Source organism: Psammomys obesus, unplaced genomic scaffold, assembly GCF_907164565.1.
Source record: "Psammomys obesus unplaced genomic scaffold, mPsaObe1.curated_primary_1811, whole genome shotgun sequence".
Taxonomy (NCBI): Eukaryota; Metazoa; Chordata; class Mammalia; order Rodentia; family Muridae; genus Psammomys; species Psammomys obesus.
In genome coordinates this window covers 10,752,711-10,766,253 of record NW_026586173.1, presented here as the reverse complement: position 1 = coordinate 10,766,253, position 13,543 = coordinate 10,752,711, and the positions used below count along the sequence as shown (strand labels likewise).

Here is a 13,543-nt window from a genome sequence, read left to right as displayed (position 1 = left end):
AGATTAAGCAACTCATTACTGAGTGATGAATGGGTCAAAGAGGAAAGAAATTAAAAGGTCTAAAAGGGAAATTAAAGTTTTACAAGGCTTTGTGAAAACAAATCTCTTTCTCTCTCTCTCTCACACACACACACACACACACAATAAAAACAAAATAATTGATTTAATGATGCAATTTAAAAAGTGGAAAAATAATAACAAATGGAATCTAAACCCAGTAAGTGGCAAGAATAATAACTGTTCAAGCAGAAATCAATAAAATAGAAGCAAAGAAATCAATAACTATCAAGAATCAGTTACTCTCAGAGGTGGCTGAGAAGATAAAAAAGAATGTGAGACAGGTGTGTGGCACACATTTCTTTAATCCCAGCACTCAGAAGTCAAAGGTGGAGGGATCTCTGTAATTCAAGGCCAGTATGGTCTACAAAGTGAGGTCCAGGACAACTCTCTCTCAAAAACAAAAAACAAACAAACAAAAAACAGGAAACAAATCAAAAAAGCAAGAAAGAAAAGAAAGCCTGACAGAACCTTGGCCGTGGCCCACCAAAGAAGAAGAGAGCACCCAAATTAACACAATCTAAAATGAACAGGGAAACATTACAAAATAACAAAAAACTCAGAATATTACAAAGGGAACAGTTTTAAAACCAGTACTTCATGAAGCTTGAATTTCTAGATTCAGCCAAGCAACTAAAATTAAACTAAGAAGTCAACAACATAAACAGACCCCTAACAAATGAGGAGATAGAAATACTAATAAAAAGCTTCTAGCTTAAAGAAAAAAATTCCAAGGCCAGAATAATCAGAATTCTACCAGATTTTCAGAGAAGATCCAAAGCTAATCCTTCCTTCCATTTATCTATCATATCCTATCTATCTGTCTGTCTGTCTGTCTATCTATCTATCTTTAAAGCCAGAGTTTCTGTGTGTAGCCTTGCCTGTACAGGACTCTCTGAAGACTAGGCTGCTCTCAAACTCACGGCAGTCAGCCTGCCTCTGCATCCCTGAGTGATGTGACTAAAGGTGTGTGCTACCCTGGCCAGTTTCCCTAAACCATTTTTACAAAAGGAAAGAGAGGGTAGCACTTCAAATACCCTCTATACGGCCAGTCAACTCTAACATTTTGAGTTGCTGGTCAGTGTTGTCCAAGAGACTCCCAAACCATACAAGGTATCACTATTGCCCTTGGTGGCCCTATTTCTCAAGACACCCTGCCTTTCATGCAGGATCCTGGGCCTCCGAACTGGAACTGACCTGAATTTCTTCTCTCTGAGGACTTACTTTCATGGTACCAAAAGTTGCAGTGCAAGCTTACGAAGGAGAGAAGCGACCAACAGTCCTACCTACCTGTGACGCTATTAACCACATCAAGACTTGCACGGCACAATATCCCTAAGGGTGCAGCAGTGTTGTCTGTAGCTTGCCACTAGCCAACAATTCTTTAACTGGACAGACCCTGCAGAGGTTTAAGTTAGACAGGGTCCCAGTGCTGCGAATGAGAATTGGACACCAGCTCTTACTCTTAATCAAGAAGTTGTCTCCAATTGGCATCCCTTTGCAAAGGAAAAAATTAGTTTCCTTTGAGTCTTACTAAGAATATTGACCACACTTAAGGGTAGTTCCCATACCCAAGAAGATAGCCAACATAAAATAAACAGTGGGTTTTTTGGGAGGCTTTCTGTCTCATTTTACTTTGTATGGGCAGTTTTTTTGTTTGTTTGTTTGTCTGTTTGTTTGCCTTAATGATCTTTTGCTTATAGATTATGACTTCCAATCTTATATCTTTATAGGTTTTGTTTGTTTGTGGTTTTGGTGCTTTCTTGTTATTTTTTATGCTGGTTTACTTGCTTTTTTATTTCTTTTTCAGAGAGAAAGAAGGAATGGAGATGGGTAGGCTGGGAGGGTCTAGGAGAATTTGGGAAAAGGGAAACAGTGATCAGAATATATTGTATCAAAAATTTATTTTCAATAAAAAAAAGAATTCACAAATGAAGCTCCCTAATATTTTTTGTTGTTTCTCAAACTTCTAGACTCCCATTAAAAACCGTACTTTGTAAGACTAAAGCTTAAAAAAAACAATCATGGGTTTCTAGCCATGTGGCCAAGTAAATCTTACTTTGGCCAGTGTAACTCCTGGACATTAACCTGCTCCCACTCTCCCTGCCCCATCAAATGGTCTTCACACCTAACCGCATGGCCTCAAGCAGAGACCTTGTCCCAGTTATCCCATCTGTTGCCACGGTTATCACTTCCACACTAAGGTTTACCTCTGAGATCATGCAAGGAGATCCAATAGGCTGAATTTTAAAAGAGGAATATTTTATGGTGTGGTTAAGTTTTAAAAACCTCTACAATTAACAAGCCTAAAACATTGTCGCTTATATTTACCCCTCTGATGTCCTATGTTTGTCAGTTTTATTTCATAATGGTCTGCTAGTATTTGTTTCTAAAGACTACTCACCTCTGGATAAAGATGGAAGCGTTTCACTGTATTGATTACCAGGGGATATTCAGTTAGTCTGTCATTCATGATCATCCATAGTCCTTCCAAAAATGAAGGGGCTTCGATGATGGTCTTGAAGTATGAATAATACAGTCCCTTTTAAGAAAGATACACACTGTCAATGTCAATAAAATCTTAAATTGTTTTTACTCTTTTTTTTAAACATCTTTCTTCTGTTAAAACAAACAAACAAACAAACAAGAAAAGGTCATTAAGAAGACTTTCTAATGACTCTTCACTAACATTCTCAGACTAAAAAGTGTGTGTCTTCAGGCTCCCCTCTGCTATTCTTTCCAGTTTTCTGAAGGTCTGACATATTCAGACTAGATGGATGGTCTTATGTAGCACAGACAGTGCTTTAAATCGTGTATTAAGTCATGCATTTTTACCTTGACCAAATCTAATTTTTCTCCCATGTGCTTAGAGGTTGGCATATAATAAATACTACCAGAAAATGGGGTTGTCTTCAAGTGGCAGTACAGACATGCGTTAGGAAAAGAATACCTGCTCTATTAACATGTAACACACAGGTACATCAGCATCTAGCAATTGGTCCAGCCTACTTCATAACTGTACCTGGTGTCTGAACTGAGTTCTGATGCTCACAAAAGCTGTGTTGTAAAGAGATCACCCTGGCATGGTAATTCCAGCACAGGGAACAATAGGCTGGAACAATAGGCTCCTTAGACCACTAGGAGCCTTTCAACTTAAAACTCAAGAGTTATAGGGACTATATACTATGTTATTTTATTTTCATTATAGATTTGCTGTTTTCAATTTTTTTAAGTGGCATGATTTTCTAAAAGCAAAGCAAATGTTCTATTCTTCAAAAAAAAATTCAAAATAATCTTTCTTTGATTTATTTATTTTTTTAAAGTTTTTTTTTTAATTGCTTTTGAGATAGCACTACATAGCTTTGACTATGCTGGAACTCACTATGTAGAGCAGGCTGGCCTCAAACTCAAAGATCCACCTGCCTCTGCCTCCCGAGTGCTGAGACTAAAGGCGTGTACCACCACCACACCCTCTTCTTTGATTTATTTATTCTTCTCTTGTACAGTACATCCCAGCCACATCCTCCTCTTCCCCCACTTCTCCCAGTCCCCTTTCCCACTCCCCAGATCCATTGCTCTGGTTCCCTTGAGAAAAGAGCAGGCCTTGCAGAGATATCAAACAAAGATGGCCTAGAAATTCTACATTCCTTCCCGCTTCCTGTGACTGCTTTAGTGTTGGTATGTTAAACAACACCTGGGGCTTCTGAGTTCAGGCTTCTTTCCAATGAGCTGTTAGTTTTCCCACGAGCTTTAGTTTTTCTTTCAGTTCACAAAGACAGCACAGCAATACGACAACTAAAAGATGCCTAACATACAAATGTCTATATTTAGGGAAACAATATAAAAATATTTTTGTTGATAATAAGCTATTGTTATGCCAGACGCTACATGTGTGCTTCCAGTAACTTCTCTCGTCATTCTCACCACAGCCCTGTAAGTCTGACTTGATTTCTGTGTAGTGGGTAGGTGACTGAGAGTCAAGAGCCAGAAATCAAGCACACAGCTGCTGTTTGCATCCAGTGAGTGCCTGTCACCAAAGCCCATATTGCCACAGCTATGCTTTTTATTTTATAGTAGCTTATGTGCCATGCTTGGAAATAAGACCTTTGAAGTATTCAAGGGCTATGCAAACACTGATAATATATTCAGCCCCTGAACTTAAATATTTCAAGAGGATTGTTGGGTAAAAATGAAAAAAAAAAAACAGTGGCCAAAGTTTATAGTGTACTGACAAACTCACACAGGAAGGGCATAAAAACAATGAAATTCACCCAAAATTCATTTCAGTTCCTGATAAATTTCTACCGTGCTGTTCCACTATTCTTAAAGTACAAATTAATTAGAAGAAAGAACTTAACCATTTCCGTGCGAAACGTCATCTCCCGTTCTAAAGATGAGAGGTGAGAAAAATGACGGTCATTTTCAAAAAGTGTTACTAAGTGTATCCTAAGGGGAAAATAAAGATAGTATAAGAATAGGCTTCAAGACCAACACTAAAACAGTTTCAGAATTCAGAAAGCCATAAAAATGAAAACAAGTTTTATAATAAATGTTGACATGATTTCACAATTTACTTATGAACTTGTAGGTTTTTAGCATTTATTATTCAGCATAGCATACCCTCCAAATTGTTTAACTTCGTTTTTGCATGTAGTTGCATATCTGAAATTCCTGTGGCACCCTGTGTTCCATCTTCCTCAAGAACACAAGAAGGGCTGTGTGTTTTGTCATGTTGCAGGAGTGGTTCCAGTATAAGCCAGGTTTGGGAAGTACTTTTGAAACTATTAAAAAGCATTTCAAAGACAAATGCTTTGGATGGACATGGGAAGTAGGAGAAAACAAGAAACAGGACAGGAGCCTACTACAGAGGGCCTCTAAAAGACTCTACCTAGCAGCGTATCAAAGCAGATGCTGAGACTCATAACCAAACCTTCGGTAGAGTGCAGGGAATCATATGATAAAAGGGGGAGTTAGTATGACCGGGAGAGGACAGGAGCTCCACATGGACAAAATATATCAGGGCACGGGGGTCCTCTATGAGACTGTTTCTCCAACCAAGGACCATGTATGGATACAACCTAGAACCCCTGCTCGGATGTAGCCCATGGAACTCAGTATCCAAGTGGGTTTCCCTAGTAAGGGAAACAGGAACTATTTCTGACATGAACTCAAGGACTGGCTCCTTTACCTCATCCCCCAATCCAAGGGAGGAACAGCCTTGCTAGACCACAGAGGAGGACATGGCAGCCAGTCCTGAAGATACCTGATAAGCTAGAGCCAGATAAAAGGGGAGGAGGACCTCCCCTAGCAGTGGACTTGGAAAGGGACAGGGAGGAGATGAGGGAGGATGGGTAGGATTGGTCGGGAATGAGGGAGGAGGCTACAGCTGGGATACAAAGTAAATAACCTGTGATTAATATTAAAAAAATAAAAATAAAAAAGCATTTCAAATATAATTTAAATAAAATCACTTTTGAATAAGGTAATTTTAAATGAAGTGTAAGTCCGTATTTTAGAAAATGACTTTTTAAGTTTCGCACAGGACTGTACTTGAAGGTATATTAGCAGTGAAACGCAGCAGCTATTGCTGGTAACAAACGGGCACCTGTGATAAAATTAATCATGGTCAGGAAATGTGCTACCCTCACTTTATAAACACTTTCCAACAATGTTAAAACCACAAGTCCATATGTCAATATCCTTTCTCTCCTGAATTTACATGCAGGTCCTTTGCCAGAGAACCAACAGTGTGAAGAAATGGCTCCTCCTGGTCCTCAGTGTCCACGTCAAAATTGCCACACAGATGAGATGGCGGAGCAACACCACCCAGGAAACAAGGTGGACCCTGAACTTCCTACAGGTACAGAACCTGAGCCCAGGTCGCAATGCAGGTATTCCAGATGTAAGTATGACTTACACAGGATTTTTAAAATCAGCTTCTTATAGAGTAGAGTGCCAGCGCCAGCCTCGAAGCATTTCTGGTGGACCACTGCAGAAATGCGTTTGCTCATCTCGGGGCAGGGTCTCACTAGGCAGCCCTGGCCGGCCTCAAACTCACAATCCTTCCACCTCGGCCTCCATGTGCTGGAATGACAGAGTGCAGCACTATTTCCAGTTCAGAGAAAAGGTAAACTTTGTCTTCTTCTCTGTGTTTTAGGGTGTGGGCATTTCTAAGCTCTTACCTCTAAACTCAGCTCAACAATAACGTGTGGATAATGAAGGCTTTAGGTGGGAGAAACTGAGAACCCTGTGGGAATGGGAGTTTCTAAAAGAAACACAGTAGCGAGTGTCTTCGGTAAAGCAGAAATGGTTTCCTTTGTGGGGCTCGGGGGATGGGCTGGCAGTTATGATGACCCAACATCCATGTGGCAGCTCACTACTGCTTCAAACTCTAGCTCCAGGGGACTCTGATGCCCTCAGATGACCTCCATGAGTGTACACGTGACGCACAAACATACATGCAGACAGAACGCCTATACACGTAAAATATATTTTAACCTTAAAAAAAATGGTTTAATTCGTACATTGCTATCCCCCAGGGGCATCTGCACTGTAAGCAGCTGTGCAGGTGTACTTTTTACAAAAGCAATGCCTAGGCGCAAGGTGGCACAGATGGTGCTGTTTTAACAACACAGCCAGGGGGTGTTGTTTCCCTACTTACAAGTAGCAGTGGCAAAAGTTAACCCACATATTTCTATGTAATTCAAGCCGAGACAAAATATCTTACCAGTGCAAAATCCCCACAAAGGCAGCTGGAAAAAAGAAAAGAAAAAAAAAAGAAATAATTAAAAACTGCTTTGTGATTAAATGCCTTTAAAATAAGCACTTCAAATGCACCGCAAGCCTAGGGTAAGAGCTCACTGAGCGGTACGGCCAACTGCTTCTGTCTACGTGGGCCAGGAAAACAGCACAGAAGGATGTGGAGCAAACTGAACCATGCACCCCTGCAGGTAGGAAGGACCTGAAGCCTTCCATATCCCTCTTAGAGCATTTGGGAGAGTGAAGCGGCGGGTGGCCTGACCCATTTCCTGTAATTTTTCAGTATGATTCTCTGTTGTTTCTTCTTCTCACTTACCTTTATATAAAATGCTTTAAAGCATATGCAGTATGCCCAGGAAAGATTCTTTCAGAAAGGACTCTTACCCACGGAAGCCAGCCTAGAATACTGTCCCTTGCACTCATCAGAATACAGTCAAGTGCAGGAAAGCACTTGTTCAGCCACGTACTTGCATCCTGAGCTGTGTTATTCAGGCCCTGAAGAATTGCCAGGTCCTGATGAGCACCTGGATCTAAGCACCTACAAGGGCCAGCATGAGTCCCATGCATGAGGCTCACCACGAATGAGGAACAGGTCCAGTTCTACACCGTTCTGGGTATGCAGCTTCCTGTAGAACTATAACCATAGTGACCAGGAAGTTGCTTGTTCTCAAGGACATCATGCAGCTGAGAACAAGGATGGCAATGGTGGCTGGGAGCAGATCAAGTTAAATGCTACAGAGTCCTGCTTCTTAAAGAGACCCATTGGCTCTCCCTGAATGAATGCTCTTTCATCACAAAAGCTTTCACTAATTTCCAAAGTTTTGAAAAAGTTGACTTTGATAATTTCCCAACTCACTCAACTACTGCAGAAGGCCCACAGAGACATTGTGGTAGCATTTCCATGGCTGTCCCGCAAATGCTTGGCAAGATACCTCAATAAGCCACCAACATTAACTTCCTAAAAATAATTTTAAAACTACTCACCTTGGCTAGCAGAGTAAATGCAAAATAATTCAATGAGGCAACATAAAGTTGTCATGTTGAAATCCCCAACCATATTCCTCTTTGCCTATATAACAAGGCCATGCTGGACTAATCTTAAATTCTTTTCATATTTGCTTATGTTATATCAGAATGGCCAAACTGTAATCCATGGCCTGCTTTTATATCATCCTCAAACTAAAAATGTTCTTTATATTTTCAAAAGGTTATAAAAACAATGATTCAGTCAAGACTGTACAGTCCCTCACAGCACAAAAATGCAAATGTTCTCTGTACCACTTTGAAAAAAAATTATAACCTTCAACCGAAAAAAAAAACCATGTCCTGTGATAGTTTGCTTAACAATGACAGAGACTCTTCTAATCAACTGCATTTTTTCTTCTTTTCCAGTCTCCCGTTAATGATATATACTGAAAATATTTAAAATTACATTTTTAAAATAAAAAGATGAAGGAGATTGCTTCAGAGGGGTAAGAAAGCTTGCTCTGTAAGCATGAGGACCTAAGTTCAAATCCCCAGGACCCATGTGATAAAGCCAGGCATGGCTACATATTATGTAAACCATGGTGATGACAAGCAGATTCTGAGAGGTCACTGGCCAGCCAACCTAGACTGAATGTGAGCTTACATTTCAACAGGAGAACTTATCTCAAGCAAGCATGGTAGAGTGACTGAACAACACAGCCCAACATCCTGCCCTGGGTTTTGTATGTGTGGGCAGTAGGGTGCACACACACCTCCAACACACACACGCACACACACAAATATAAAAGGTCAACTATGGGATCGATCCACCTATCTTTCCAAATAGGGTCCACAAAAATTGTTCCTATCCCTCATCCTCCTCCTGCAACACATCCCACAAAAGATATGTATTTCTATACGTCTCAGTGTTTCTTTCCCACTTGTCTATTAAAGTTAATCTTAAAAGTTTTCCACAAATATCTTTAGTCTTCCCTTTTCCCTTCTGTTTATTGGTGTTCGCCTTGGCTATCGCCTTATGATCTAATGCTTCAATTTTCACCTAAATGTGGACAATGCCCAAATCATTGGCTTCGTTATCTTCCTGCCCCTTCTGCATCCTCTTCAATCTCATAAGCTACCTTCTCTATCAGCCTCTTCTCTCCATCCCTACTGCTGCTGCTATCATTTAGACCATTGTGGCCTGGTCCTAGTAAGAATTTTCCGACTATTTCTCAGTCCATTTCCAGTCCACAGCACACACTGCAACCTACATAATCTCAAAAGCACATTCTGATCAAGCAGCTTTCCAAGGTTAAAAAAAAAAATAAAAGCCACTCATTAACAACATCACGCAGTGACCAAATGCCATGGACTGTTCTCTTTAACATGAACAATCCATGTTTTAAATATATATATAACATTATTTATATGTAAAGTCAACACTTTGTTATAATATTTCATGAAGTTTCGAAGAAGCCTTTCCAGGGAACAGCACACCAACTGGTTATTTAGTAGCAAATGGTCATCTCTGAAAACATACATACAAGTAACATTATACGAACTGAGATGGCTGTATTTATGTACTCAGGAGTGTGTGTGTGTGTGTGTGTGTGTGCATTTAACAACATCTAAAGAGAAAGAGATCATGAATTTGGAGGAGAGCAAGGGGGAAGCATGAGAGGGTTAGTGGAGATAAAAGGGAGGGGAGAAATGATGTGATTCTATTAAAATCCAAAAATAAAAATGTAAAAGTACTTTAAAAAGAAAGAAAAGAATCTGTTCCTTCACACAGAAAGAATTCAAATGCTCACAACCAAAACTGAGTTGGACTCTGTGAGGCTGCTCCCAAGAGCCTCCTCCTTTCATCTCAATTTTGTTTTCATACCATGGTGTCTTACTGTTAGGACTTTGGATCCTGCCAATCTGTCAGCCTCTCTCTCTCTCTCTCTCTCTCTCTCTCTCTCTCTCTCACACACACACACACACACACACACATTCTCAGCCTCACACATCCGAATATTAGCTCTTTGCTGAAACTTGGGTTCCGTCATTTTCTGAAAGTCCTCTCTGATATAGCATCCTTTTATTAACTGTCTCCCGAACTCTCATACAGTCATGAAAGCCAGCCATTATTTCACTAGCCACTCAGAGGTTAACTCCCATGTGCCCCATGTCAGTACACTGGAGCTTGGACTTGGGAAAGCACCCCTTGTTGATTGTGGATGTGGCATGGACCTGCTGGGGCATCAACACCGGACGGAAATCCAAATATGAATTTCAATTGCTCCTTAATTACTGTTATTAACACTTCAGTGAAGCAACTCATCTTACTTTTACATCAGCAGCCAAGTAGTCCATGGCGGGAGGAGGAGGTAGTAAAACTGAGGTGTTTGTGACTCAGTTTATATCAGCAGCTGTGCTCTCCGCTCAAGCAGCAAACAGCAGCAACACTGAAGTTGCCTCATAAACCACAGAAAATTAGCGGTATAAACGGGGGAAGTGCTTACACAGAAACATCCTGGGCATTAAAGCTCAGCAGGACGCAAGCGGGAGCGCATCAGCGGGGATCAAACACTGTCTACGCCCCTGCTTCCTCCACGATCAGTGAGCTCAGCTAAGAAACTTTTTATTTAAAATACAAAGAAACACGGCTTTGTCCGGAAGACACTTCTACACACTTGTGTTAACTGGCTGCTCTGATTCGGATAACTTTTTTGCTGACATGCAGATGACCACTAAAGTCGGGGGGTGGGGGGGGGGATATCCCACAAAGGTAGTTTAAAACAGGAACCGGATGGCTGAGAATTCCTGGCACGCGATTCTCAGGTCTCTGCACCAGCTCTTGCCGAAGCACTGGAGGACCAGATTTCCAACACCCAAGCAAACCCTAGGTCTCTAGGCTGAGAGCAACATGCTGCCTGTCCCGGGCTGGAGTACTCCGAGCAGGCTCTGCTCACCTACGCCAAAGAGGGTCCTGTAGGAGAAGCGGTGAATCTGCAGCGCCTGCACCTTTTCGCGGAAGTGGTCCAGGAGAGTGTGGAGGAATTGGAAGCGGCCTGAAAGGAGGAGCTTGATGGCCTCTTCCAGATGAAAGTAATTTTGCGCGTTCATATTTCGGATCCTCCGCGGCGAGTTGTTACGGGCGCCCCCGGGCTGGCTCCTCCTGTTGCTAAGGGAGAAAGGCGGCAACAGCGACCTCTTGGGCCTCTCCTGCGGCGCAGCGCGCTCCGGCGGGGGCTCCGCCGTCCCTGCGCCCTGCCTCCGCCTCGTCTGCACCGAGCGGGAGGACTGCGGCGGGTTGGGGCTCGCTTCCCTGAGCTTACTCCTCGTCGGTCCCACCATCTTCTCATAGTCCGCGTTCAGGTGGATGGACGGATGGAGCTGGCTCACCGCAGGGCGAGGTCCGGGGGCCGGACTCACCTAGCAGCCTCAACGACCAGCCCCCGCCGCCGTTGCCGGCAGCCTCGTCGTCATGGCGACCGTGAGACCAGGAGGGTCCAGGCAGCCTTGCGCTATTCACGTGCAACCCCCGCGCGCGCGCGAGCAGGACTTGCAGGCGGTGTAGCCTGCCCCAGGGCCTGGGCGTTGGGCTTCACCGGGTTTTCTGCTGCTAGGGCAGAGCTCAGTAGCTCATTCTTTAATGCTCTCGGTTCCAACAAAGTGGCTGCTCAGCTCCTGACCGGGAGAAGGGTGGGTCTCAACGCGTTCAACACCTCCCTAAACTAGAAGCCTCCCTGAACCAAAGAAAGGCAGTCCTGGCCTCAGAGTCCCCATGGAGGACTACAGAGACCACCGTTCTGGGTCTCATGGCAGTCTGTTTGGCTGTAGTCTTCACCTCCATACACCTTAGGACTTCATTGAGTCAATGAAGCACGTTCGGTAATGCCGTCAGTACCGTCAGTAGTATTTCCCAACCTACCTTTTCGACTCTAATTTCCATTTCTCTGGACACAGCTCTTCCCGTGGTTGCAAGTGAGGTCCACACCTGGAGAACCCGTAGCTCTGCTCTTCTCTCTCTCTCTCTCTCTCTCTCTCTCTCTCTCTCTCTCGCCATCCTGTTTTTTCCAGCCCATTTGAATTCTGTCTTGTAAACCTTTCTCTAGTCCACATTAATTTATGCCGCCATTTAAGATCTACAGTGCTCATTGGTGGTTCTATTCATCTGTTCACTACTCTAAATCCAACACATTCGAAACAATTCAGTGCTGTTGCTATTAATTTGTTGTTTCATAAGATTTTTTTTTTTCCCTCAAGAGGCATTTCAGCATTCCTGGCACTGTTTGTCGCTTAAGATGGTTTATTACTCAGTGCACAGAAAACAGAAGAACAGGAATATAATACTTTGCTTACAATTTAACAAGTCGTAGATTTTGTCTGCCCACTTCTAGTCTAAAAATGCAAGGTATTGGTGTTTGGCAAACACACACACACACACACACAATATGTATATTTGAGACAACATCTTTACTGTGTAGCCTAGATTGGTCTTGAATTTCCTTTTCAGCCTCCCTAATCCTGGGATTAAAGTTTTGCCAACATAATTAGCTAGCAAAAATCTATTCTTGAAAGAACACACAAAGTCAATAAGATCTTATTTTTAGTGTGAGATTTTAGCGTGTCGCAGCAGTAAAGGCAGTGTGGGGATTACCTCTTCCATTTTGTTAACTTTCCTCTGTGGTGTCTTTCCAATCGCCTGTATAATGTTCTTACCTATGGCCCATCTCTTGAAAATAAAATTTAGCTCCTTTCACTCTTTAAAAATAATTTCATATGGATATTCATTGCGCTATTATTTATTGTCAATGAAAAATTACAAATAGCTTCAACATCAAGCACTAAGTTATAGGATTGCCCATGTCATGCAGTATCGAGGCCATTAATTCATTTTTTGAGTGAATATTAGTACTAATAAGAAATAGGATGCTATTTTCTATTTTGCTAAAAGAAAAATAAGCCTGATGTGAATCCAGTTCAATATTCAGTTATTATCTTGTGCTTTAATGTCAACTTGTCACCTGAGTAGTGAGCCTTGCAAAAAGAACTGTCCTGAAATTAGTCCAAAACTCTTCAGTTTAGCCTAGGCAAATTTTTAGAACAAGGGAGAAAATCGGCCACATTCTTTGCCAAAATATCACACAAATAGACTTTAGCAACCAAGATGCTAATGCTGTTCGTCTCTGAAACCTCTTGAACTAAGCCTCCACAGTTCACACTGTAAACAGCGCCACTGTCTTCCAAGCTCCTACTAGGACAGCCTGCTAAACCCAATTCCCAGAATTTAACTGCTTCTTAGTTCAAAATCCCAAATACTCCACATATCTCCAAACACCAGCATGCTCTGCCTGTCAGAGCAACACAGCACTCCTGGGTACCAACGTCTATCTTACTTACTTTTCTACCGCCTTAACAAAACACTATGAGGAAGGCAACTTATAAAAGTGTATTTAATTTGAGGTTCATGGTTCAAGAGAGTATGGTTCACAGAGTGGAGTCTTGACCATCATGGTGGGGAGAGCACGGCAGCAGCCATCCACTGGGACTGTAGCTGAGCACCCACACATTGAGAAAATAACCACAAGGCAGAGATAAAGTCAACTGACATGGCATAGGCTTTTGAAATCTCAAAGCCCAGACCCCAGGAACATACCTTCTCCAACAACCCACACTTCCTAAGCCTTCCCAAACAATGCTACCAACTGGAAAACAAACAATCAAACATATGAGCCTATGGGGTGTTATCATTCAAACACCACACCCATGT

General features: G+C 42.2%; 1 protein-coding gene across 1 annotated transcript in view; it reads right to left on the bottom strand.

The window, feature by feature from the left end:
- Positions 1-11,124, bottom strand: part of Dpy19l2 (dpy-19 like 2) — a 130,319-nt gene extending 119,195 nt beyond the window's left edge. The window contains exons 1-4 of the mRNA XM_055601418.1: positions 10,740-11,124; positions 6,785-6,809; positions 4,416-4,503; positions 2,462-2,599 (exon numbers count right to left, since the gene is read on the bottom strand). Coding sequence (XP_055457393.1) covers positions 2,462-2,599; positions 4,416-4,503; positions 6,785-6,809; positions 10,740-11,124 — 636 coding nt within the window. The remainder of the gene's footprint in view (positions 1-2,461; positions 2,600-4,415; positions 4,504-6,784; positions 6,810-10,739) is intronic.
- Between the last annotated feature and the right edge of the window lie 2,419 nt (positions 11,125-13,543).